At 49.0% G+C, this 27,097-nt stretch overlaps 1 protein-coding gene across 1 annotated transcript; it reads right to left on the bottom strand.

The window, feature by feature from the left end:
• Positions 1–4,598: 4,598 nt before the first annotated feature.
• On the bottom strand, positions 4,599–25,041 carry LOC110209363 (carnitine O-palmitoyltransferase 2, mitochondrial-like). Its single transcript, XM_020987799.2, has 5 exons — positions 24,767–25,041; positions 18,274–18,354; positions 17,633–17,739; positions 11,878–13,176; positions 4,599–5,896 (listed from the first exon to the last, which is right to left on the bottom strand). Exons 1-5 carry the CDS (start codon positions 24,946–24,948, stop codon positions 5,565–5,567), a joined length of 2,001 nt encoding a protein of 666 aa, XP_020843458.1. The 5' UTR covers positions 24,949–25,041; the 3' UTR covers positions 4,599–5,564.
• Between the last annotated feature and the right edge of the window lie 2,056 nt (positions 25,042–27,097).

The following is a 27,097-nucleotide window of genomic DNA, read 5'->3' as shown; positions in this document are numbered from 1 at the left end:
GTGGGGAAGAGAAGCAGCAGCTACAGAAGCAGGAAGAGGAAAATGGTGGTGGTGATGGTGAGGACGAGGAGGACGAGGAGGAGGAAGAGGAGCTAAAATACACTCTTTTGAGGTATCTTAAAATGTTTCTAAAACTATCTTTTGTATACTTAAAAGAATTGAGTTGTATTCTATTCCATCCATTTTTGCATGTATAAACCCTGAAGTCTGAGAAAATAAAAGTGTTAACACACACACAAAAAGAAACAAATGTGGATGATTTTATTATTTGCTGGTGCCTTGAACTATACTGGAAAATACACTCCAGAGGATCCATGTGGTTATTTTTTCCATTGGTGAAGATCTACCCATCCATGACTTCTCGTCTTGTGTGACTCCTGCCTGTGTTTACTCACATATCCTCTGCAGGAGGCAACGCTAGTGGGTGCTGGTCTAATGTTCTATGTGTACCAATTTGACACAAAGGTTGTCCGTATATTAGATCTTATTCTTTTTTTAAAATTAATTTATTTTGATTTATCAACAATCACTTCCATATGCTTTTGAGTTTAAAATTTTTCTCCCCCTTCCTCCCCACCACCCTCACCAAGACAGTGCACAATCTGACATAGGCTACATATATACATTCCTATTAAACATATTTTCACATTAGTCATGTTGTAAGGAAGAATTAGAACCAATAGGAGGAACCACAAGAAAGAGGAAACAAAACAAAACAGAAGAAAAAAAATAGCAAATAGTATGCTTCGATCTGCATTCAAATTCCATAGTTCTTTCTCTGGATGTGGATAGCATTTTCCATCATGAGACCTTGGGAGATGTCTCAGACCTTATTCTTACTACATGACTGGTCTATCTCCTTTCTCAGTCATACATCTTGAATTCTTTTACACTGATTCTCAATGCAGTTTTTCTTTGGTAGCATACTATAACCCAGAGAGGTCAAACTCACACCTGCCTGCATCCCACATAACTCCCAAGTGCTGCCCAAACCAAATTCAAATGAAATTTAGAAATGTTTAACAAAATAAAAATACAACATAAATAGTGTTCATTTGTAGTTTTCTAAGTCAACTTGTGGCCTGCAGGGATCCATCTCTGAGTTTGATACCATTGCTGTGGCCTATTTAAGGTTTTCTGCATTAACCTTTGAGTGTCCCACCATTTTTATTCTTTGGATATTGTGATCCATGATTCACAGTCATATAGTATCATTTGAAGAATACTGGTGTTTAAAAAAAAAAGATGAGTTTTGGTTTCACGGGGAAAGCCTGTGATTTTGAAAGCCCTGAGCAATTTCTCGAGTGAAATGTAGTCTGTTTCCTCTCATCTGAATTGACCTAGGCCTAACTCATTGTCTATCTATAGTGTCTATTCTACAGGCTCTATCATGGGCTGGATGGTACACATTCTTCATCCACTTGATTTTTCTGAGCGAAGAGAGGGGCATAAATGAAGTGTGTGTGTGTGAATTTCATTTAGAAAGTTCTTCAATGCTCCTGGACTCAGTGCAATAGAGTACAATGCCATTCCCATCTAGAAGGAAGGCCTTGGCATGTATAGAACCTTTCTTTTGTTGGAAATCTGCACTGGCTGATCTTCATGACAATGGTGAACACACCTTTGGTGACCGTATTTATCTTTGCTTTACGCCTCTCTTGATATCAATATTCAGATGAAAAATATTTCCATTGTTGCATTTATCAAGTTTTGTCTAGTAATACATAGGAGAGCCATCTTACTGGAGAAAGGTGCTTAAGGCTGCATTTTGTTCTGCTAAATCAAATGCTTTTAAAAAGAACCAAAAGCAAAAAATGGGATTTTTTACACTTTTCAGGAAATTGTGATGGTGGAACTGTGTGCTAGAGAAAATGATTTGTGAAAACCTCTCCATTCCTTTCTCATATGTCCATCAAAGATATCTTCAAACTATTTGTGGCTTATCTTTTTTTGGTAGTATTTATTCCCCAATTATATGTAAAGACAATTTTTAGCATTCATTTTTATAAGATTTGAGTTCCAAATTTTTCTCCCTCCCTCTCTTCTTCCCCCACTTCCTAAAATGGTAAGCAATTTGATATAGGTTATATATGTGCAATTATGTAAAACATATTTCCATATTAGTCACAGTTGGGAAAGAAGAAACAGATCAAAAGGAAAAAAAACACACACAAAAAAGTGAAAAAAGTATGCTTCCATCTGTGTTCAGAGTCTATCGGTTCTTTATCTGGAGGTTGATAGTATTTGACATCGTGGGTCCTGTGTAATTTTGTCTTAGATCATTGTGTGGCTGAGAAGAACTAGGTCATTCATAGTGGATCATCACACTGTGTTGCTGATACTATGTACAATGTTTTCCTGATTCTGCTAATTTCACTTTGCATCAGTCTTTCCAGGTTTTTCTGAAATCTGCCTGCTCAGCATTTCTTATGGAACAATAGTATTCTATTACACTCATATATCACATTCCCCAATTGATGGGCATCCCCTTTATTTCCAATAGTCTGCCACCACAGAAAGGGCTGCTATAAATATTTTTGCACATATAGGACCTTCTCCCTTTTTTATGATCTCTTTGAGATACAGACCTAGTCGGGGTACTGCTAGATCAAAGGCTATGCAGTTCGGTTGCCTTTTGCACATAGTTCCAAATTGCTGTCCAGAATGGTTGGATCAGTTCACAACTCCACCAACAGTGCATTAGTTGTGGGTCATTTTTATAAAGATTTTCTGTAGACGAGGAGGTAGGCAAATGACATCCAAACCGCATGTGCTGACCCAATTGTTCATTATCTTTCTCTCTCAGATATTCTGGAAAATCGGTCCCTCAGCACTTGCAAAATTATGTCAACTCCGGCACAAAGGACAGTGACTTTAAAGATATCTTCTTCTGTTTGTATGTGGTATATACGGTCCAGCTGTTCTCCCCAACTGTATCGTTTTTGTCTTAGCATGTTTGGTGCTGAGTGTATACACTGTATGTGGTAGGTCTTAACTGAAGATAGCACATTTTGGACTGTAAACTGAGGTTTTAGAGGTTTCGTCTTTTGTTTTTTACATTGTTATGGTGAATCCAATATGACTGATGATGAAAACCAATTGATATAGAAACATTGAAAATATTTATTCCGGTTTTCATTTATTGTCCTACCTGTTTCATCTGTGAATGGTCCTGGGATAATCTAGCTTTGTGGGCTCTCATGCCAGGCTTTCTGACTTGTTTTCTCCTTTGTAGCTTTTTGGTATTTTATGGGACACTGCTCACAAGCTTCTGCTACCCTTCACCAGTGTTATACAGCCAGTGGGAGGGGTCCAAAGTGGGGGTGATTAGGAAGGAAGAACAAAAAACCATGAACTCTACAGATGTTAGGCTCCAACTCCAACCTGGGTCTGTGACCTCCAACCCTGGACTAGGCTTTTAGGAACTAACTGGGGTTGGCAAGGGATACAGAGGAGTGCTGGATCTTGTTAGAGTCCTTCTTAGTGAGGCCTCGGGCCTTCCCTCCCCTTGAGAGAGGGGAAACATGACTGGGAAAGGGCTGTACTGCAGGCAGAGAGCACCTACCGAAAGGGGAACATAGGCTTGGGTACAGCATGGCTACCTGACCTAATGCATGAAGAGGGGGATTCCAGTTGAAGGGATGCTGGTCAAATTCTCCTGGCAAATATCGTGAGAAGACATCATATCAAAGCAGTCCTGTTCAAGGATGCTTCCACCTTCACATATCCCTGGTGTTTGTCTGAATGGTGTTTCTTTAGCGTTAGCTAAGTAGGAACCATATAATAGTTTATTGACCGGGACTCCAAGGGTTGTAGTCCCATGATTCACCCAGTGACACCACCAATGTTCCTGCATCATCACCTACTTGACTGGCGGGCCCTAATTTTGAAGAAGCACTGGGGTCGTGTGTTTGAAGGGAATCCTGAGCTCTAAGGCATTTGGGGTAAAGTTGTGCCCACCATCTTGGACTCTCAAGTGGGATCAGCCCTCAGACCCATGGGGCTCTCAACTCTGGGCTTCTCCTATGAGCAAAGGAGGCTCCTCAGGTTTTTCCAGATCCTCTGTTGTGAGGGGACTCCCTTCTTCCCCCCCATTCTCCTGACCTTGGAATCAGATAACATCTTCAAGGTGGCCCGCCCTGGGGATGTGATGAAGGCGACAGGCGGCCAAGAGCTTCTTCGACCTCTAGCTCACTCACAGGATGACTTGCTTTCATCTGTGGATGAGCTTGAGCTCTCTGAGACCTCCTCTGGGTTGCATGGGAAGGAGGAGACAAACTCCCAAAGACAAGCATGGCCTAGCCAAGAGAGACAAGGTGATGGGGAAGGCTTATCAACCACAACATGGCGCCAACTCATTCTTTGGGCATTTCCTCTCTCACCTTGGCCAGCTTGTCACTGGAGAGGAGTGGTGGAACTAGCGATAAGTGTGATGGAAAGAGGAGGCCCTCAGGTGGCTGGGGCCGGAAAAGCAAACAAACAAATCCACAATTAACAAGAGCTCTACTGAGCAAGAACTCAACCCAGTAAAAGCATCAACGTATTCCGATATTTTCAGTGCTCCACTTGAAAAAAAAAAGGCAAATGACCAATCCAGCTGACACCAGAGATTTATTGGAAAAAAAGACAGGATGACTAGGATGTGTCCTGGGCTTTCGTTCCATTCAGCTCCATCTTTGACACTATCAGCTACACTACTGTGTTCAAAGAGACAGTTTCCGTAATGTCCACACTCAAACTAGTATTGTGAAAGTCTTTGTCATTAGAGGGAGATGGAATTTGGTTCAGTGGGCTGAGAGGTTTTAGAAAGCCTTTGAGTAAGAGTTGAATGAAAAAAGTGTTGAAGGTTAACCCAAGCATCCCAGCTAAATTCAAGTTTTATTGTAAGAAGATGGATTGATAGATAGATAGATAGATAGGAAAAGAGATATAGTTACAGAGAAGGATAGAAAGATAGCTATAAAGATGGCTGAGTAATAGATAAAGGGATGGAGGGAAGTCTAGGCAGATATAAGTAGATAAAAAATGGAGAAATCTCAATAGACAGATAATATAGATGGATATAGAGAGATACTGAAGGACAGATATATACACAAATGATAGGTGGGTAGATGTAAAGAAAGAGATATAGAAATCAATAATTAACAGGTAGGTGATAAATTAGTAGCTGATAGATATGGACATATAGATAATTGACAGATGATAAATGATAAGATTGTTATATTAATAGTTTAACATAGATGAACACAGATGATAGATTGGTGGATAGAAACAGATGGTAAATGACTGAGCTAGACAGATGGGCAAATAGAGAGGCCACAGTTGGGAGGGATAAGGAGGAACAACCCCAGATATATGAGCCCTTTCTTAGATGACCACATATGCAGTCAAACATCTATTCCTGAAAGGTGGAGAAGCCTTGAAATATATGGCCAGAAGGTTGCAGACAAGGTTTCACTAACTCCCAACTGAGGTTTTTGGTCACTGTGGGCCTAGGGAAAGGCTTTGATTCCTCTTTCATCCAATCAGCTCCCATGGTTTATTCTGTGGGAGGCCAGGAAGTGCTAACGTGTAATGGGCTTGCCTTTTAAAATGACTATAATCTTTTCCAGGCTAGTTTTGAGGCTCTGGATGAAGTCCTGGATGTCGTAATTGCAGCAAGAGGTGACATTGAAGATGATGCAGTCATCTTGTATCAAGTAAGCGATCCCAAAGCCATCAGGCACTATAGGCATAGAGGCCCCGAAATTCAATGTCGGGTTGAACAGATACCTTGAGAAGACGAAGCTGTGATTGAGCTGATCGTAGGCAGGGTCTAAGAAGATATCAGGCAAATAGCCCTTTTTGGTGTCGGCCAAGATCCGAAGAGCGAGCAAGTGTCTGTCAAACCCTTGACCTGTGAAAATGACCAAAATGGTGGTGGCATTTTAGCTTGGAAAATGGCTCTGGGACTGGCCCCACCCACCTCTTGGGGTAGCTGCATGACTTCAGGCAAAGCTCTTACTCTCTCTGGGCCTCAGGTTCTTAAGCTCTGACAATTTAATGAAGGTGTTCCACTGGATGGCCTCAAAGGTCCTTCCAGCTCCAAGTACCATGGTCCATGACCTGATCTCAGAATTACAGAGGCTTAGAGCTGAGCGGGCCCTCCGAGACCACCTAGCCCAACTCACACCTGAAGGAGAATCTCCCTGACCACATGCCCCAAGAGGAGTCACGCAACCTTTGCTTGGGGGAGCCTCCTACCTCCCGAGGCAGCCAGCCCCATTTTGATTTAGAGCAGCTCTCATTGGCAGGACATTTTCCTGACATTCAGCTTAAATTGTCCTCTTTGCAACCTCCACCATTGCTCCTAGCTCTGCATTTTGGGGCCACGATGGACAAGCCTAATAACTTTTCCATGGGTTGACCTTTTAAATGCTCGAGGACAGATATCATGTCAATCCCCCAACCCCCCACCCCTCAGTCTTCTCTTCTCCAGGCTATAAATCTTCAGTTCCTATAACAGCTTCTCCTGGGCCATGTTCCCAAGGCCTATCCCCGTCTTGGGAACCCCCACTCTGGTTGCCCTCCTGATTGTCCATGAGGTACCCCAAACTGAACACCACATTCGAGACACAGTCTGATAAGGTAGAGGGCGATGGCACCATCATCATCTCTCTCACGCTGGACAATGACCTAATCCCATGTTTGCTTCTTTGGCTTCCACATCTCATTATTGACTCATTCCTTGGCACCACCAGACCTTTTCTGGACCACTGATGGTTCAGCCACACCTCCCCTAGATGAATCTGAGTTTTTTGAAGCAAGCATCTGATTTTGCATTTGTCCCTATTAAATATCATGTGATTCTATGTGGTTCCATATTCAAGCTTGACAAGCCCTTTTCTGGGTTCTAGCTGTTGCTTATATGTCTGCTATCCTCTCTAGCTCAGTCTGCCATCTATGACTTGATCCACGCCTCCCATGAAAACATCCATCACGAAGAGCCCAGAATACTCCATTGGACTATCCTTTTCAAGCTGGCATCAAACCACAGGTGACCATCCCTTTGGTCTGGTGCCAAATCCATTGGATATGGTTTTACCTTGCATTTCTCTATCTCATCCACAAGTAAAGAATTTCATTTCCATCCCTACTACATGCAAGGTCCTGTGTTAGTCACTTGGGTACACAAACAAATTGGCAAATATTCACTGTCAAGAGGATCAAATTCTTCTGTGCTGGGGGGTGGGGTGTGTATAAATACAACATGTAAAGAGATAAATAAATAGGAGACAGTTTGAAGAGGGAGACAGTGCTAATACAAGGAGGGGGGTCTCTAGGCTAGGCCACAGAGAAGCCAAGACAGAAGGGAGAAGTGGTTGGATTCCAGCCATCAGGGCAAAGTCTTGGCAGAACTAGAATGCCAAGTTTGAGAAACACCAAGAAGCCAAGTGTGGCTGAATTACTAAGTGTGTGAAGAAGAGTAAAGCTTAGATTCCTATTCTGGAGCCAGCCTGAAGGGCTCTGAATGCCAAGCTGGGCAGTTTATATTGCATCCTAGAGGTAACAGGGAGCCCTTGAAGGAGCCCCTTGAGTAGCATGTGTAGACCTATGCTTTTGGAAGACTATTTGGGCCACTAATGTGGGGGCTGGATGGAAGCAGAGAGTCCAAGGACACTATGGTGGTAGCCCAGGCGAGGAGGGGGTGTCCATGGAGAGAAGAGGATAGACGTGAGAAATGTTGTGGAAGTAGAATTTACAACGTTTGCCAACTGACTGAATCTGGTAGATGGGGGAGAGAGAAAAGTCAAGGATAACCCTACGCCTGTGAGCCCGGGTGACAGGAAAGATGCAGCGCCCAAACAGAAATGGGAAAGTGTACAGGAGGGGCTGGCTGACTTGGGGGAAGAGGATGAGAGACTGCTAAAAGCTTTGCCTAAACCTAGATAAACCCTAGCTCTGGCATTCCCTCGGCCTGTCTGTCTGGTAACCCTTTCCAAAAAGGAAGTGAGGTTAGTCTGGCATGGTCTACTCTTGATGAAATGGTGTCAGCTCTTTGTGACCACATTCTAGTCCCCTTCTCCTTTTCTAGAGGTTCACTGACCCTCCCTTTAGTGAACTTGGCATCAAGCAACATCCAGCTTGTTGTCCCCTCATCTGCGGATTCCGTTCCTTCCCTTCTAAGACAATGTATCCATCTCCAGCCTTCCTGGGATTCTTCTATCCTCAGGGAACAGAAGCTGGGGAATCACATCTGCCAGTTGTTCTAACACCCTGAGAGGTCTTTAATCTGGGTCTGGTGATAAGCTCTTTATGGGGAGTGAGGCCATGGTCTTTTCTTATCTGCTCATTTATCTTGTGTCTCAGCCCCATAGAGGTTTCCGCTTCCAGGGTCATTGTCTTCGGCCAATAAAACAAGCACAGCCTCTTCCTCCAGTCTTTGGCGCTGAGAGGCCGCCCGGAGGGGCAAGAGGGGTGACACTCTTGGCCTTCTACAAACTCCTCTGATATTCTGGGAGCATCACAGCTCCTCCACAATCTCCCTCAGCTGCCTGCCGGAATCTCCTTTGGTTTTCTAGGAGTAAACTACTGCTGTCCTCCCCATCCTCCTCAGCTCTTCTCTCTCTAAGTCCCAAGACAACCTTTCCCCCTTCCATTGTTCTCTCTGGGACTCCCATTCCTTCTGGGCCTCTTCCTTTCAGGAGCCTTCCATTAGCCTGCTGTTATTGAGACCTGGCTTTCCCAGGTGACACCGAATCCTTGGCTGTCCTCCCACACTGACTGTGCTTTCCCTTCTGCCTCCCATACGCTGGGCCTGGAAGGGGATTCAGAATCCTCCTTGCTCCCTACTACCACCTTCACACTTTCCTTCTGATGTCATCACTCAGAAACCTCTCTCTACAATTTTTCACTTTATTTAAATCATGGTAGTTGTTGATATCAACGCCTAGAACATTCTCCCTTTTTTCTCAAGGACCTTAACCCCTGGCTTACCCCTTCCTTTCCTCTCTAGCTCCTCTCACTAAACTCGGGGCCTTCAACATCCATGTTGCTCTCTGAAGCTCCTAGTTCCTCAATTTCTTTAAATCCAATGATCGTATCCACCTTAGCCACTCACAGAGATGGTCATCAGGTATCCCACAAGCATTTCCTTAATCAGAAACTCTGACACTCCTCTATCTGACCATAACCTCTCCCTATGTCTCACCCCTCCTAAACCTATCCTTTGCCCCCATTGCAACCTTCAATCTCTCCACTACTCAGTCATTTCTCACTTCCCTTGCTTTGACTTCCCTTTCCAATCTTCACCCTACAGTTAACCAATTCACCTTCACACAGTCTGTCACATCCTTGTCCTGTTGCCCCTTAAACCTTGTCAGCCCTCAGCCCGGGATTACCATCTTCATCTGCTTCTGCCTCCGCTTCTCTTCACATGGGGTGTGCTCTTGGGATGGAAGGGTCAGATCTTTCAGGAGCACAGGAATATGGCGAGAGCTCTCCCTTCTCTGGATCTTGGAACCAAGGCACTATGGTCCCACCAGCTGTAATGCCTCTGAGTCATATCTGCTGTAAGCTCCCTGAAGGCAGGCTTCACCTCTGTCCCTAATAGGTTCCCGAATATGGAGCAGTTCAAGTGAACTGAAAGGAACCCTCCCCAATCCTCTCCAGAGTCTTCAAGCAGCGGCTGGACACCTGATAGTGAGCAATGCCGTTGAGGGCATTTGTCCAGTGGGCAGGGGATTAGACAAAAGGACCTTTAAGGGTTCGTGTGGCTCGACGATTCTGACTCTAGGACCTGCCACCTGTGCTGTCTGCTCTTTATTTCTCTGTCCACAAGGCAGAAGAGGAAAAGCGTCTTTGGGAATTCTTCAGCCACTCTTTCTTGTCTTCTAAGTGAAGTCCAAAACTTCTCTATACAGCATCCAGTATTGAAGGCCCTCCTCAATCCCATCGGCCTTGGTGCTTCTATTCACAGTGCTCTGTGTGCCCAGAACACCCTCTCTTCCCCTCTGTTTAAAGTCAAACTCAAATGCTACATCCTCAAAGAAGTCTTCCCTGATCCCCTCAGCTGATAACCTTTGACCTCTCAGCCCCTACCTGGTTGTAGCCTGAGCAGGCCAAGAAGCGACCTCCCCCTTAGACTTCCCATCCATTTGTTTGAACCTTCTGATGTACTCCCTGGCTGCACATGCTTATCTCCTCCTCTCCCCCAAAACAGTAAGCCCCGTGAGTAAGGGGACATCTTTAACCTGAACTTTGTATCTCCTGAGGCTCCTGGCACAGGACTCTACAGTCAGCGAAGCTTAAAACCTGACTATAGAATTCAGCTGAACTTGGGAGCCTAGAAAGCTCTGCTTGCTGCTTGCTTCCTTGGCCTGGGCATGGCACGAGGGGGCACCCCATGCAGAGCTTCCAGGGCACCCACACACATCCGGACCCCAAAACTCAGGAGGAAATCTAAGCGCTGACCTGCGAGTTTCCATGTGGCCCTTGAATCCCTTCCCCATCTACCTCCAGCCCGATTACACCCTGCCCCACTTCAAAACGTCTGTCACCTACACAATGCCCTCTCCCATGGCCAGGTTGTGCCCCATGCCCATACTGCACTGAAGAATCCCTGGCCTCTTTCAAAGCTAGAGTCAAAGCACTGCCTCCTACAGGAAGCCTTTCTGGACTGCACCTCCCCTTGTTGGCCAATGAAATTACCCGGCAGCTACTTGCTCCGTATTTTGTATCTACATGAATAAATAAATGAACGAAACATTCTGACACTTGCTGTGTGCAAAGCATTGCACTGAGTGAGACCCTCTCTGCTCCCAAGGAGCTCCCATTCTACTTACATGTGTCCACGCTATTGCCCCAGTGGGATGAAAGCTCTCTGAAGGCAAAGAGAGTTTTATTTTTTTACCTCTGTATTTCTAGTTCTTGGTACAGTGCCTGGTATATAGTAGGTGCCAAATAAATGCTTGCTGAGTGGCTAGGTCAGGTTTTGAAAAAACTTTTTCGTAAGAGTTGATATTAGATGCTAGATTAGATGCTAAAAAGCCCATGTATCCCACTGAGATTTCATCAATCAATATACACACTGGACTGCTGCTGTGCACACGGTCCAGCCTCAGCCACAGCCTGACCACCAATGGCCTGGGATTCTGCAGCCCTTGTATTTGAGAGGGGCCGTGGAGCTAGCAGGAGGGGTCAGAGGCTCTGAAGGGTGGAGGAAGTGGCCTGAGGCAGAGTGTTCAGAGGAGGAGGAGGAGGAGGAGAGAAGGAAGAAGAAGAGGAGGAGAAGGAGGAGAAGGAGGAGGAAGAAGATGTGAAGGAAGAGGAGGAAGAGGGGGAGGAGGAAGACAGAACAGCCTTCCAGGGAGTACATCTTGATGTTTACCAGTCCCCTCCGTGAGAACCAGCAGTAGGGAAGGGGTGACCCTGGTGGTCTGAACAAGATCAAGTTGGGGAAAGGAGCAGAGGCTTTGTTTCCCCACTGAGTGAGAAAGCCTCTTAAGAGACTCACAACCTGAGGCCACTCTGCCCCCGGAGGGCCCAGGGCTCTGCCCAATGCCTCCCTCTATGACTCTGAGTCTCTCGCTTGGCCAGGGCCCTGGTTTCTGCCCTTTGTGTTCTCAGGAGGTCTTAGCTAGTCTGCATGTGTCTGGGCTGGGGGTGGTGTGGGGGGATGGGGAGGAGCTGGTTGGACAGCTGAAGATGGCATCATGGATGACAGCTCGCCCTTCTAGGAGTGGGGCTCTTCCAGCCCTTCCCCTCATTCCTCTCTCCATCTCTAGATCAAGGTAGAATACTTGGAAAAGAGACCTGAGGGCTGAGCTGGAGGGCAGAGAGGGGCAGGTGGGGGAGTTCTGGACCTGGCCCAGGAAGGTAGCTTGCACCAACACTCACCCCGGGCAGCTTCCTTGATCAGCTGGACGTGGTGGGTGGAACACTTGGACAGCATATCTTTGAGCTCAGCCACACTGTGCTTGGCGGGCTCCTGGAAAGCCAGGGAGCATTTCTTGGTATGAATGGAGGTGGGGCGGATCACCTCTGTCCGGCCGTGCTTGAAGGCAGCCGTGCTGCACGGCTCGTAGGAGGACACCATCTGACCACAGAGCCCAAGGAATGCCATCTGAAAGGCGAGATGGATCATGGCGCCGGGGCTCACACCCTCCTGCTTCAGAAAACACTTGCCCTCCTTAAACCGTACCAGCTTGACTGAGAAGGTTCTCACGGCCGCGTCGTAGTTGGCTCTGGCGTTTGTGACGCCCACCCTCAAGTTGTCGTTTAGGTGGAAGTGGAGCTTCTTCACGGCTGTGGAGGCATTGGGGGCCATGGGGACCTCCCGGGGCCCGATTGCGGGGGCCTTCGTGCTGTCTTGGAACACCTCCTTCATGAAGCGCAGGATGGTCATGACGTCACCCCATGAGTGCTCAAAGTTGATGGCTGCAGAGCCGTCTTTGGTCAGGATCAGGTTGAAGGACTTATCAAACCAGCGGTTATGCCCATTGCCATAAAGCATGATCCGAGTGAAGTGGTCAGCATCCTGCACCAGCAGGTCATCCAGGCACAGACTGAAGATGGCCGTTTCCACCTTCTTTAAGGCTTCTTGGTTGCCATTGGCCAGGAGTTCTTGCCTCAGCTGTGCCCACGTGTCCCGTTTCTCAGTAGTCAGATATGCCAAAGGGAAGTTGGGCACGGGGCTCTCATCAGAGAGTATGTACTTGAGGTTTGCATGGATTTCTGAGGCCTGGATCATGGTCCCATCGCTTTGTAGGATATTAAAGATATAAAAGTTCCCATTCCTTAGCACCAGCAGGTGTTTGGCCCTCTCGTCTGTGAGAAGTATATCCCGCCCAAACTTGGGCAGCCGGCTTGTACTGAAGAGCCTGAAGTTCTGGGACATGTCCATGGGGTAGGCATCAAACATGGCGGCCATCTGGCACACAAGTGACTTGGGGATCCAGCGGATGACCTTCTTGAAGAGCTCCGTGTCGGTCCTTTCTGGGTAGAGGTACAGCACCTCGGGCTCTAGTGTATGAGTTCTGAAGGCCCTCAGGAATCGGATGATCGAAACGGTCACGTTGGTGGCACGTGTGAGCTGGTCGTTATACTCTGCTTTGGGGTCTGGTTGGAAAGCCAAGCCTACATTCATGTTAAACACAGGTGGATTGCGTCGGCCTAGATAAGAGTTCAGCCATATATCTAGGGAGAAAGGAGTGTTGAGAGGTAAAAAGATACACAGGAGACATGACAGGAAGCAGTGGAAAGAGAGCTGGCCTGGGGGGGTCTGGAGAACTGGGCTTTAGCCTCACCTTTACCACATAACCTCGGTCAAGTCGGTGACCTCTCAGGACCTTGGTTTCTTCCTCTGCAAAATCAGGGATTTGAACTCAGCAACACCGGATTTGGGGTGAGAGGATCTGAATTCAAATCCCCACATTATCAATTACTACCTGGATAGACTCAGGCAAGTCAATTCCCCTCTCTGGGCCTCAGTTTTCTCATCTGTAAAATGATGGGAATTGGACCAAACCTCAAAGGTCTCTCCTACAGTCTCTGAGATGCTTCCAGTTCTCTATTCCTTTGATTGTGCGGATTCATAGATCCAGTGGGATGTAGGGGTAACCCTGTCCCAAAGTCAATTGGGGGGGGAATCTTTCCTTACAGGTGGTGATGAAGGCCTGGCCCTATGTGAGGGGCTGCAAGTCTTCTCCCCATCTCTTCAAGCATGCAGTTGCTTCGGGATCTTCTTGCTTCCAGATTCAAAGAGGCCAACTGGGAATGGAAGCCAGGACTGCTCAAGCAGGGCACTCATCTCCACCAATAAAGAGAGAGACTCATATGGGCTTTTGGACGGGTTACATGAAGTACCCAAGGGCAAGAAACACTCCATGGTGGTCTTCGTATGCCCAAATGCCCAGCACAGAGGCAACTTAGCATGGAGATGAAAGCACTGATGGGGTGCCTTGTGGTCCGCATAGCTCTTTACACATACAATCTCATTTGAGCCTCATAACCCGGGGAGGGAGGTACTGTGATCATCCCGGATATGGGTTAGGAAACTGAGGCAGGCAGAGGTGAAGTCACTTGGTCAGGGTTACTCAGCTAGTAAACGTCTGAGGCTGAATTTGAACTCACAGCTTCCTGACTCCACGTCTAGCACTCTGTGTGCTGTGGTGCCCCCGAGTGGCTCATAGTAGAAACGATGCTGAACTTGGAAGTCAAGAGTGCCTTGATCCAAAGCTCACCTCTCATTTCCTACGATACCTTAACCTTTTCAGGCCTCAGTTTTCTTGTCTATAAAATGAGAATTGGACACAATGGCCATTGACATCCCTTCTAGTCCCCAATCAAGGTGCTGAATAACTATTTATTGAATTCAATTGATAGCACGCGCATTCTATTCTAAATATGGGAACTAAGTGCTATTTAGGAATCATCGTCTGATTGCCACAGATATTTTTCTGGCATCCCTTTCCATTATGTGTTCAAGTGTGCATGTGCATGTGTGTGTGTGTGTGTGTGTGTGTGTGTGTGTGTGTGAGAGAGAGAGAGAGAGAGAGAGAGAGAGAGAGAGAGAGAGAGAGGAGAGATGGTGGGTCATCAGAAGCCCTGCACCATCTGGCTTCATCTTCTCTTCCCAAGCTCCTCTCCTCTCTCTCTCTCTCTCTCTCTCTCTCTCTCTCTCTCTCTCTCTCTCTCTCTCTCTCTCTCTCTCTCTCTCTTTCTCTCCCTCCCTCCTCTGTCTCTGTCCGTCTATCTTGCCCCTCTACCAGCTTCCCCTCCCTCCACCAATGACCTTTCTCCTACTGCCTTCTGCCTTTAATGGCTTCCTATCTCCACAATGTCTCTTACATCCTTACCCTCCTATTCACTTTCACTGCCACCTCTTCAGGCCCTTCTCACCTGTTACCTGGACTGTTACTTCATTCATTGATTCTAGTGATGGACACAAATTGGTTTAAAACAGAGGTGGGGAACCTAAGATATTCTGTCATGAGCCTCAAAATCTAGCCTGTGCTCACTTCTCATCCCTGGTCTCTGACCCCCAGTGTCTTGACAAGGTCAAGACCACCCTCCAAAAGCTTCCAGCCCCCTCAGATAGATACAAACCAGCAGAACCACTCACAGAAATCCTGTACTTTTGGGGACACAGGACACAACACTAAGACATCTCTCCCAAACCAGGGCTTTGGCCAAAAGCAAGACGTACATCCCCCAATTTACCCTAATAGGTAAGAAGGAAGATAAGGCTGGTGTCACACTTCTGTTCTGCTTCACCCAGAGTACTTTCCCCACAGCTGCCTGGGAGGCAGGTGTTACTACTATTGTCTTCACTTGACCCACGTTCTAATTGTCAGCCCTGGGACTCAAACTGAAATCTAGGAGACTGGCCACAAGATGCTGTAGGGGTGGGGAGGGCAGGGCTAACACCCTTGCACTGCAGATGCTATCTCCTCTGGTTGCTGGGTCTCCCTCCCTGAGAAGGACATGGCGGGGGGAGTGGTAGGGAAAGTGAAAACATGCCTATGTGGGCAAAGGTAGAGGCACCCATAGGTGGTCAGGCAATAAGGCTGAGCTTTTATCTCTTGGTGTCTTGGCCCCCAAAGGCATAGAGAGGCCTCTAAGCATGAGGAGCAGACATGTCCTGGCACCCCTGATCTGGTGCAGTTGCTGGCCTCTGGTTTATCTTAAAAAAAAATAACAACCTAATAAGATTTGTTTGGGAACACGACACCGAGTTCCCGCCATTTGATCAAGGCAGGTCCCTTCTGAATGAAATCATGCTTCATAGGCAGGGGCACCCAGATAGCAATGAGAGATAGCGCCATCCACTCTCTAATCAGCATGTACCCTTTGTGACATGCCCATTCAGGCCTGGGCTCAGTGGCTGCCTGCGTGCATGGCTCTGTGGTACTGGACAACAGTAAACAGGACGTCCCTTGGTCTCCATCTACTTAGGGGCCGGAGGAGATGACCAGGGTACTGTGTGCCACATGTAGTGCCAAGCCCTGGAGACATAAGGAAAGGTAAAACAAAGCAGTCCCTGCCCTCAAGGAGCTTCCAGTCTACTGGGGGAGACAACATGCCAACAACTATGTCCAGACAAGATACAGACAACATGAACTGGGGACAACCTCATGGGCAGGGGCAGGCACTGGGGATCAGGAAAGGCTCAAAGAGATGTTAGAGGGAACCTGAAGGAAACCAGGGGAGCCTGGGGAGGGAGCTAGAAGGCGTGGGACACTGCCAGTGAAGATGCCTGGAGACCAGAGAGGGAGGGTCTCGTTGCAAGGGAAAGCAGAGGCCACTGTCACTGGGTCACAGTGTGCGTGTGTAGAGGGGCTAGGCGGTAGGAAGTATAGGCTGGGAAGGTAGCAGGGGCCAGTGATGGAGGCTTAAAGGCCAAACAGGGTTTTATATTTGGTCCTGGAGGTGACAGACAGGAGGCCACTGGAGTTTATAAATAATGGGGGGGGGTCAGACCTGCCCAGCAGGAGAATCCTTTTGGTGGCTGAGTGAAGGATGGGCTGGAAAGGGGGTGGGGTGGGGCAGGCAGACCCACCAGCAGCTACAGAGGCAGTGGTCCAGGGCTGAGGGGGTGAGGGCCTGGAGGCACATATCGGCCACCAGGCAGCAGGAGGGGAGGAGAGGGCTGATGAGAGGCATGCCAGGAAAGTTGCTCCCGGCCAATGGTCGCTGTTGCAGTTGTCCTGAGGGTTGGCCCTTGCTATGAACGAGAATCTTCATTCCACTACAGGACATGCTGAGGGAGCGGGCCCACCCTACGCAAACTTCTGTGAACTCTGTTTACTGCTGAATAAACTCGGGTGCATGGGTTAGGGAGGCTCTAGTGGCAGGACCACGGACAGCGTTGGGTGCAGGCACAACCCAGGTTTCCGGACTCCAAGTCAGGTGGCTAGGGGGCGCCACAGAGCCCGGGGCCTGGAGTCAGAAAGACCTGGGCTCAAATCCAGCCTCAGACACTTACTGGCTGGGTGACCCTGAGCAAGTCACTTCACCTCTGTTTGCCTCAGTTTCCTCAGCTGCAAAATGAGGATGATAATAGCACCGACCTTGCAGGGTTGTTGCAAGGATCAAATGAGTTATTTGTAAAATACTTAGCCTAGTGCCTGACACATAGTAGATGCTTAACAAATGCTTATTTCCCATTCCTCACCACCCCCACTCCCACCCCCGCCAAGTCTGGGGCTCCAGCCTTGGACACAGACGACACCGAAGTCACAAGTTGGGTGGTGGAGGCTGGAGCCCAGATCTCCTGACTTTCAGGCTTGCTTTACCCTCTTCATGTTAAAGTTAGGAAAAGTGATGTTGGGGGGCAGCTAGGTGGCACAGTGGATAGAGCACCAGCCTTGGAGTCAGAAGGACCTGAGTTCAAATCAAAGTGACCCTGGGCAAGTCACTCAATCCCAATTGCCTAAAAAAAAATGATGTTGAGTAGGTAAGTGGCAGAGGCAGAGTCCCATCACTCAGGAGTGGGCCCCACCTGCTCTGACATCCTGAAAAATGGTTTCTTGGGTGAAGAGGAGGGACAAGAGCCTCAGAGCTCGGCCCCTGTGACAAAGCTATGGCCTTCTTAGATTCTGCCCTCCAGAGCTGCCTCACCCCGCTCCCTGACCACATCATCGCCTCCTACCTGAAATATAGCTAGTGTGCTGACTGTGTCGATCCTGGAAAATCAGCATGTCATGCAGCTCTCTGCCGAGGCCATGCTGAAACTTGTGGGAAAATGCTGCTGTTTTCCTGAAAAACAGAGCAGAGTCTTGGTTTGTGCGGTGGCCTTTGGCCGCACCTTCAGCTTCCTCTCTGTCTCCCTCCTCCTCCTTTCCCTCGTCAGCCCTGAGATTCAAACTGAAATCTAGGAGACTGGCCACAAGATGCCGCGGGGGCGGTGTAGCCAGGGCTAGCACCCTACGGCTGTGGACGCTATCTCCTTCCACTTCCAACCTTCCCTGGCCTCCGCAGACTAGCAGCCCGCCCTCTTGCTTTCCCCTCCTGGGGCTCTTAGGAGGCATCAGTGAGGGGAGAAGAAAGAAGAAGACATATTCTCTGGGCATTCTTCAGCTCTGACTGAGTGGACAGTCAATGTAACTAGAAATAATCCACTAAAATGGTGGCTAATCAATCTCTAGTTAGCCGGGTCCTGCCAGTCAAAGGCATGACTGGAAAGGAGGTGTGTGGTGTGCTCCCCACCCCCATAATTTCTGCTGGGCCCATGAGCTGGGCCTGGTTCTTACACCTGTGGGCTTCTCGTTTCCTGCTCTTTATCATCTCTACCTGAATTTATCTGCAGTTAACAGAGGTTCCTGCGCTCTCAGGTATCTGGCGATAGAGTCTTCGAGTCTGGGAATGGGCAATCTGAAGAAAAAACAGTCACATTAGGCTGTGTCCAGCCTGGCCCCAGGCTCTGGCAATGAGGGGCCCAGGAAGGGCTCACCTGCCATCACCAGGCCCTGCACGTAGGGAGGAGAGGGCCCAGCCATAGATCTGCTTCACGACACTGGCATGTCCCCTCATATGCTCCGCCCAAAGAACCAGCTATCCCTTCTACCCAAGAAGCCAAGCTCACCAGCCCTTCAGTCAACGCCAACGTCCTACAGTGCCCAACCTCTTCATTCCAAGAATGGGGGGTAATCTATGCAAAGGCACGGAGGCTAGAGATGGACCAGAAAGTCTGGAGGACCCCAAGGAGGCTGGTTTCACTAGAGTGCGCGAGTCCTGAGCAGCAATGAGGGAAGAACGTCCTCATCTCTCTTCTTTCTGTCTCTGCCTGGTCATTGCTGGTAATATTATAATTTCACAGTATTTTGTTGTCATTCTTTCCATTTGTGATCCAATCACTCCATTTTACAGCCAAAGAAACTGAGTCCAAGAGAGGGGAAATGCAGATTGAGCCTCTTGACTCCAAACCTAGCATTTATTGACCACACTTTGAATGCCTGGCTGACCAAATGGGTAAAGCCAGCTCCTCCTGGCTGATGGCCCAGGTAACAATAGATACAATGGAACCCGATGCTGCCACACTCCATGGATGGAACTGGCAATGAGACATCTCTCCCCTGTACTATGAGCTGTAATAGCATCCTCCTAAATCTGGCACAGGCTAGCTGACTTCACGGCCCTGCAATGGGGAGGTGAGCCCCTGCCCTCCACCATCTCCGGCATCACAGACCACTTTCTTCCAAAACCAACTTGAAAAGGAGGAGTCTGAGGCCAAGAGGGGCAGTGACTTGCCTTGGTGACAGAGCCGACACAAGAACTTGGCTCTCGGGGCTCCAACTGCCAAACCCCAGCCGCCCTGAGCATCAGAGGGGACGGTCTGAAGGGCCCTGGGAGAAAGAAAGGGGTTTCCAGAAGCTCCTTGGAGCAAGCTGCAATGGCCAGGATGGCAAAGGCATTGAGGCTAGAGAAGGAATGACAAGTTTGGAGAACACCCAGGATCTTACTCTGGCCAGTCCTGCACCCTTTCTAAAGACGCTGAATTTAAAGGTATGAAATGCCAGGTCAGCCGTATTAATCAATATTGATTTAGATTGTTTAAAATAGGTAGACAGTATAAGGTTGATGCTCCTATGGTATTGGAAATGATGAGTTGGTGGACTTAGAAAAATATGGAAAGACTTGGACTTATGAAGGAAGAAGTTATCCACCCTCAGAAATTATAGATATTATAATTATAGATATGTGCATGTATGTATATGTGTGTGTATGTATATATATGTGTCTGTGTTTAATTGTAGCCTGCTTGGGGGGGAAGGGAGGAAAAAGAACAAAGGAAGAAGCACACAGCAGAGAACAAAAAAACCTTACAAGGAAGAAAAGAGGGACCACTCCCACCACAACACACAGTATTTATTATATAGGCTTTCTTGAAATGGAAATTTGTTGCTGTATATTTTGAATCCTCTCTTATATTTTGCTGTGCACAGGGCAATGCTTCTTTCCTTTTCTTATTTTGTATTTAAGTTTAAAATTAATTTTTAAAAAGTCTCCATCCATCCTTCCCTATCTGCTTCCTGCTGACAGCACCTAGTACAGAGCGCAGACTTAAATACCAGCCGATCGGCCACCTGCCTGACTTCCTGGACCTCTCTGAATAGCCTAGCAACTGGACTCCAGTCTTGGCTGCACCTGAGCTGAACTCTGAAATCAGTTTCCATTCTGCCAGTTGGGAACTGTCCCTTCCAATGGCTCCCCAGCTGGGCGCCTCTGGTCTCCTCAGCTCACAGTGCTCTGCCTTGGCGGGGGCTCTCACCTGGCTGCCAGACCTCTGGAAGGGGAGGGCCAGTGCTTAGCCAGAGTTGGGCCAGATACTGTGTTGACCACACGTGGCAATTCTCCATGAATTCACGACCCCACTGAGGGGGGCAGCCCTACATCCTGGCACCCATTCAACACCTCCTTTGTTGCAAGGCCATTAAGAATCTTAATTCCATATACTAGACATGTGTGCATACATCCAGTAGGCATGTAGAAACTCTTCAAGGTTACCAAGCACTTTTTCTTTCTTCTTCCCTCCCTCTCCCCCATTAACAAAAGAAAGAAAAACTAAACCCTCGTAACACACAGCCATTGCTGGCCACGTCCGGACGTGTTTCATCTGGCCGCTCTGGCCCCCGCTGTGGAGGAGGGTCGCTGCGCTGAGCCATGTTTCGACATCGTCCCAAGTTGTTCCTTTTCCAGTACCGACGTCACAGCCCATGCTGGTCTGGCTGTCTTGTCACAGCAGCAGTTCAGGCAAGGCCTCCCAGCCTTCTTGGACCCTCTGTTTCTTCATTTCTTACAGGGCGCCATCCTCTGTCCAGTCATTTTGTGTTGGGCAGAATATCCAACGTTTGTCCAAATGTCACTCTTTGTTGCCTTCAGGAAGGAGGCTTGGAGACAGTACAGACTGGGCTGGGCTGGTGCAGGCTTTCGAAAGTCCAAAGTGGGACTCACCAGTGAGGAAAGTAGCCCTGTGCAGCTGGCCGTAGAAGCTCCTGTCTTAGCCTGTCTTCTCAGGAAATATCCTTTGGTAAGAGCTAACTGGTTAATGGGTTAACCAGTACTTGAGGGCTCCTCACTGACAGTTAGGTGGGGCAGTGGATAGAGCCCTGGACCTGGAGTCAGGACTGACTGACTGACCTCAGACACTTACTAGCTGTCTGACCCTGGCAAGTCACTTCACCTTTGTTTGCCTCAGTTTCCTCAACTGTAAAATGGGGATAATGGAACCAACCTCCAAAGGCTGTAAGGATTACATGAGATATTTGTAAAGTGCTCCGCAAACCTTAAAATACTATATAAGTGCCATTACTATCATCATTGCTGGTGACTGGTATTGGGGAGAACACAATGGACTCTCAAGCCAATAGCAACAGAAGGACACCCAGCCTCTCAGGGACACCCAGTAGCCATCTCTGAGTCCTCTTGGGACTCAATTAATCCGTGTGAGTGTACGCTGGGATAAAAGTGCCCAGAGCTTAGAAAGGCCCAAAGTCAGCTCCCTGCTTACAAGAAGGCCCCAGAGGACCACAGGCCGAGTCTAGGGCTGGAAAAGACCTGACCTCTAATCCAACCCTCTTGTTTTACAGAGGAGGAAACTGAGGTCCACAAAGGTGACCCAGGCAGGGCTAGAACCCAAGGCTCCTGACTCTATGTGCTGCTGCTGCTTTCCACCAAAGCACGTGGCCACGGGAGGTCTCAGCACATGCCCACACACCTTGTTAACGGCTGTCAGGAGTTTGCCCTTCCCTTTACAATTCCTTGAAGGCTCTTACATATATTTATAAAATCAAAATATGTCCAATTCAGTGAACCCTTATTAAGTGCCTATTGTGTGCTGAGTGCGGGGAATACAGAAACAAAAATAAAACCATCCCTGCCCACAAAGTTTCTATTTTACTTGGAAAAATGGAATATGAACTGACAAAGAAATACAAGCTAATGGGAGGGGGGATCCTTCCCAGAAGAGGCAGACCATGAACTGAGTCTCCAGCCAAGAATCCCAAGAGGCAGAGAGGAGCAGGGGGTGCATTCCAGGGACCAAGATTAGGCAAGGCATTAGGCCCATTTGGCTGGGATATAAAATGAGTGCAGAAGAGGGACATGAAATAAGTCTGGACAGAAGCTGGAAGCAGACACTGAAGGTCAGCAGAGAGGTTGGGGCAGGAGGGGTAGATTTGAGGCTCGTCAGCATCAAGATGGTCATTAAATCCATGGGAGCTAACACATGAAGGGTTAGAGTTAGGGTTCACTACAGAGCGAGAAGAGAAGGGGGCCCAGGACAGAGCCCTGGGGGACTCCTAGGGTTAGAGGCCATGATCCAGCAAAGAGCCCGAGAAGGAGCAGAGAGGGAGGAGAACCAGGGGAGAGGAGTGACTCAGAAACCTAGCGAGAAGAGAGTGTCAAGGAAGGGAGAGTAATTAACAGCACCAGAGGCGGCAGAGATCAAGGAGAATGGGAGTGGAGAAAAAGCCACTGGATGTGGCCTCTAAGAGATCCTCGGAAACTTAGGAGAGAGGAATTCTGGTGGAATGATGAGGTTGCAAGGGCTGGAGAAGGGAGGGAGAGGAGAGGAGGTGGACAGTCTTCTCAAGGAGTTTAACAGCAGAAGAGAAGAGGTACAGGATGTCAGATACAGGTAGAGGACGGTGGCCAGTAGGAGAGATTGAGCGTGACAGAGGGGAATCTGCTGGACCGTGCCTAGGTTTTCCTTGGCAATGAGAAGGGCCGCCTCTGTGTGCCAGACAAGGGAGAAGGAGTAATCCAAGGCTCAGGTCTGGCAGGGTGAGATCTGCTATAGGATAAAGGGGCAGACACCTCAAGAGAAGAGGAGAGCGTAGCCAGGGCAGGACAGGATGACCTGGGAAAGAACTGAGGCCAAGGGGCTGGAGGTCAGGGGGACGCTGAATGACAATGGATTATGAGTAGAAAAGGGAATTTGAGAGTTCATGAACATGAGGGTGGTGCACATGGGCGATGCCAAGGTCAAAGGCGTGACCATCCCTGCTGGTGGAGGAGGCGCTCACTCTGCAGGCCAGTGACCTGCTGCCCAAACTGAGTGTTCCTTCGCCCAGCCTGCTTTTCGAGGGGGTATCAATAGGTAGGCTGAAGTCCTCTAGGGTGGGGGCGAGAGTTGGGGGGAGAGAAGGTCTGTGAATTGGGCACCAAACTCATTGAGAAAGGAAGGGGAGTGTCCTGGTGGTTGGCAGAGAACAGCCACCACCAGCATTTTGACTGGGTGTCAGACACAGATTGAGTGACCCCATGGAGAGAGAAGTCACCAAGTGATGACGGAATATGGTGAATTTGAAAGTGGCAATGGGGAGCAAGGAATAATCCCACTCTCCCAGCAGCAGCGGAAGGAACGAGGGAAAGTTGGGACAGTGCTGGAAAGGGTGGCCATCGGGGGGCAGGCATCATGAAGGAGCCAGGTCTCAGTAAGAGCCAGAAGATGGAGGGAGGGAGTAAAGAAAAGATTTAAGAAGAAAGCATTCCAGAGGGCACAGGGTCCAGGCTGGATTTGAACTCAGCTCTTCCTGATTCCAGATCCTAACTGTCTACTTCCACCACCTGACAGTGCCACTTGGGTATCTATCAATAAGTGCTTTATTAAGCCGCTTCTTTCTATACACCAGGCACTGTGCCAGATGTTGGGGATACCTTGCCAAGGACTTCACAGGGCACTTGGTCCAGCCTCCTCATCTGACAGGGAAGACTGACCCCTTGCCCCATGCAAGTGCCTGCGATGGTGTGAGGAGGCTGGGAAGGGACCTCTGAAGCCTCTTCCAGGCCTGAGTCCTGGGATTCACAGCTTCGGACTATAGCTCTGCAGCTGCATGCGTCTCAGAGTCATCTGACAGATGGAGAAACTGAGGCTCATCCACTGGGGATGCTGGGCTGAAGATTCTTGCTCTGCCGGTCAATCCATAAACACTGATTAAGCACCTACTGTGTACCAGGCACTGTGCCGAGTGCTGGGGAAACAAAAAGAGGCCAGAGATGGTTCCTGCCCTCCAAGAGCCTCCAGTCTAATGGAGAAGACACCAAGCAAATGAATAGGTACAAAGCAAGCCGTAGACTGGACAAATAGGAAATAATGAACAGAGGGAGGTCCCTGGCACCAAGAGGGGCTTCCTGAAGAGGGTGGGGTTTTAGTTGGACTTAAAGGAAGCTCAGAAGGTCAGTAATGGCAGTGGGAGAGGGAGAGCACCAGGTATGGGGAACAGCCAGAGAAAATGCCCCAAGTCTGGAGATGGAGGGTCAGCAGGTCAGCGTCCTTGGATCCAAGAGTAAAGGTGGGTCAGGGTTGGGATAAATGCTTCTGGGTCCCCCTGGCATAGATATGTGGTGGGGAAGGGGCAGGTAGGTGCAGCAGGGGGTAGAGCTCCAGGCCTCGAGTCAGAAAGACCTGAGCTCAAATTCGACCTCTCAGCTGTGTGACCCTTCACCCCGTCTGCCTCAGTTTCCTCATCTGTAAAATGAGCTGGAGAAGGAAATGACAAAGCACTCCGGTATCTTTGCCAGGAAAACCCAAAATGGGGGTCACGAAGGGTCAGACAGAACTGAAAAAAAAACCAGACTAAACAACGAGGATTCCTAGGAAGTGCCCCTCCTCCCTCGGCCCCGCCCCCTATCTGGCCCCACCCCCGACTCCTCCCGGGGCAAGCTGTGCGTTTAAGCGGCCTAGCACTGGATAAAGCCCCGCCCCCTTGTCACGCCCCTGAATTGGCCCCGCCCCTTCTCTGGTCAGTCGTTGTCGTCGTCCCCCCCCCACCTCCGGCCTCACCGGGGCAGGCTGTCCTGGAAGTGCAGGGTGGGCACGATGCTGGGCACCAGGCCCACGTCTTTGCTGCCTCTCTTGTCTCCTGTGGAGGCGACCCCGAGGCTTCTGCGCGGGGGGCGGCTGTGACGGCCGAGTTGAAGGCGAAAGATGAACCGGAGCAGGCTGGGCCCCGGGGACAGCACCATGGGGCCCGGCCTCTCTTTCCCCGCCCGTTGCCTAGGCAACCTGGGGCATCTGCGCAGTGTTGCCCGCTCCCTGCCCCCACCGCCACGTGCGGCCTGTCCACCGTTCCAGGGAAGAACGGCTCCTTTCCACAAGGCTCCGGCTGTCTGGCTTCACCCGCCAAGTCACCACCTGCTGACTTTGCAGTCCACTACAGCCCCCGGATCTTTTTCAGAACTCCTCTTGTCCCACCACCTTTCCCTCCTGCATTTTTCCGTGTTAGATTAAATGAATGAATGAATGAATGAATGAATGAATGAATGTGAAAATGGAAAGGCCAGGAAGCCCCAGCTCTTCAGGAGCCCGTGTCCTGCTGGGGGGAGACAGTACACAGAAGAGAGTCCAGCTGCAGGGCGGATGGCCTGGCCCTAGAGGGCACGGGCTAGGTCAGATGGCAGTGCCAGGGGCTGCAGCTGCCAAGGGCATACGGTGGTCACCATCTCTAGCCCTGGGGGGGGTCTTAATCTGGGGACCATAAGCTTTAACAAAAATGTGACAACTATTTCAATGTAATCAGTTTCCTTTGCAGCCCTATGTATTTTATTGTGTGGCCCTGAAGCCAACTTAACCTGTGTTCTTGAGTTGCCATCTTTTGTAGATTCACTGGAGTCCGAGGTGTCAAGGCTGAAGCCCCTCCTGGGTGGACACAGTGTGTTGTATGCAATTTCACATGTTTGAAAACATTCTTGGGAGAAGGGGTCCAAAGGGTGACTGCCAAAAGGATCTGAATGGGATGTCCCAGGGAAGACTTCTCAGTGTAATTAAGGTAATGAGTTCAGAAGGTAGTGTGAGAAATGAACTCTCAGAAGTGAAGGCTCCTCAAAGGGTCAAATAATTCTTGATTATTACTTTCAAAATCCTCCCCCACTTAGACCCTGTTTTTAAGAATAAGCCCTGCCTCATCCCCAACCTGAGCCGTTTGCCCTTGGCTTCAGGCCTCTTTTTTTGTCTTTGAATTTTGCACCTAGGATGTAAGCCCCACCTCCCGGTTGAGGGGATAGGAAGAAACTTTCCAGCTTAGAATGTAAGCCCCACCTCCCAGTTAGAATGTAAGCCCACCCCCAGTTAAGGGGGTAAGGGATAGTGGTGGGTGGAGACTTGTTTGCGTGGTGGGCGGTGAATAGCTTTTATAAGGCGGCCGGTTACGAGGTCTCTATCTCTCTCCACCTGTATGCAAGGAGCAGACAGCCATCTCACGAGATTGTACCAAAGGTAACCTTTGCTTTCCACCTTGAGAAGTCTCTGAGTTTCATTTGGGTTGGGGTTGCTGTCCCACATGGATCCATGATGCCAAAATGCTGGAGCCCCCGACCCAGCCCCTCAATATCTTTTTTCATCCTGAGCCCCCAGTCCCTCTCATATCCCGACTCTGGGCGTTGTCACTTGCCTGGCCCCAGGCCTGGATCTGTCTCCTTCTTCTGCCTCTGGCTTCTCTGGCCTCCTGTAAGTCTCGGCTAAAGTCCCACCTTCTCCCAATCTCCCTGCATGCACAGCACTTTCTGTCTGTTAGATATCTCCAGCCGATCTGGAATTTATCCCACCTGTACCTAGTTGTTTGTATGCTAGCTCCCCAATTAGACTGTGAGCTCCTTGAGGGCAGGGACTGTCTTTTACCTATCCCCAGCATCTAGCACAGTGCCTGGTACACAGGAAACACTTAATAAATGCTTGTTGACTAACTGGAACATAGTAGGCACTTAATGAATGCTTCTTGACTCACTAGCTCCCTGAGAATCAGAACTGCTTTTGCCTTTCTTTTTATACCCAGTGGGAAAAGCAAGTAGTAGTGGATAGAGAAAGCTGGCCTCAGAGTCAGAAGACCTGGTTTTGAGTCCTGCTCTGACCCACCGTGGCTGTGTAACCTTGGCTAGGGGCTCAGGACTACTCTGTAAGAGCTGCAGGGAAGGTGTGAGCTTGGAATGGTAGAAGGCATTTTCTCACCTGGGAGTTACCTATCCCAACAGGCTCACAAGAACAGTCCCTTATTGTTATTCATTCCCATCCAGCTCTTCCTGACCTCCTGGACCACAGCCTCCAGGCCCTTCTTTTCTCCACTATCTCTCAGAGTCTGTCCAAGTTCAAGTTTATTGTTTCCATGACATGATCTATGCA

The sequence above is a fragment of the Phascolarctos cinereus genome, unplaced genomic scaffold (genome assembly GCF_003287225.1).
Source record: "Phascolarctos cinereus isolate Bilbo 61053 unplaced genomic scaffold, phaCin_HiC Scaffold_5;HRSCAF=322, whole genome shotgun sequence".
In the NCBI taxonomy this organism is placed as follows: domain Eukaryota; kingdom Metazoa; phylum Chordata; class Mammalia; order Diprotodontia; family Phascolarctidae; genus Phascolarctos; species Phascolarctos cinereus.
Note: the sequence above shows the minus strand (reverse complement) of the source record. Positions and strands in the feature narration are given on the sequence as shown.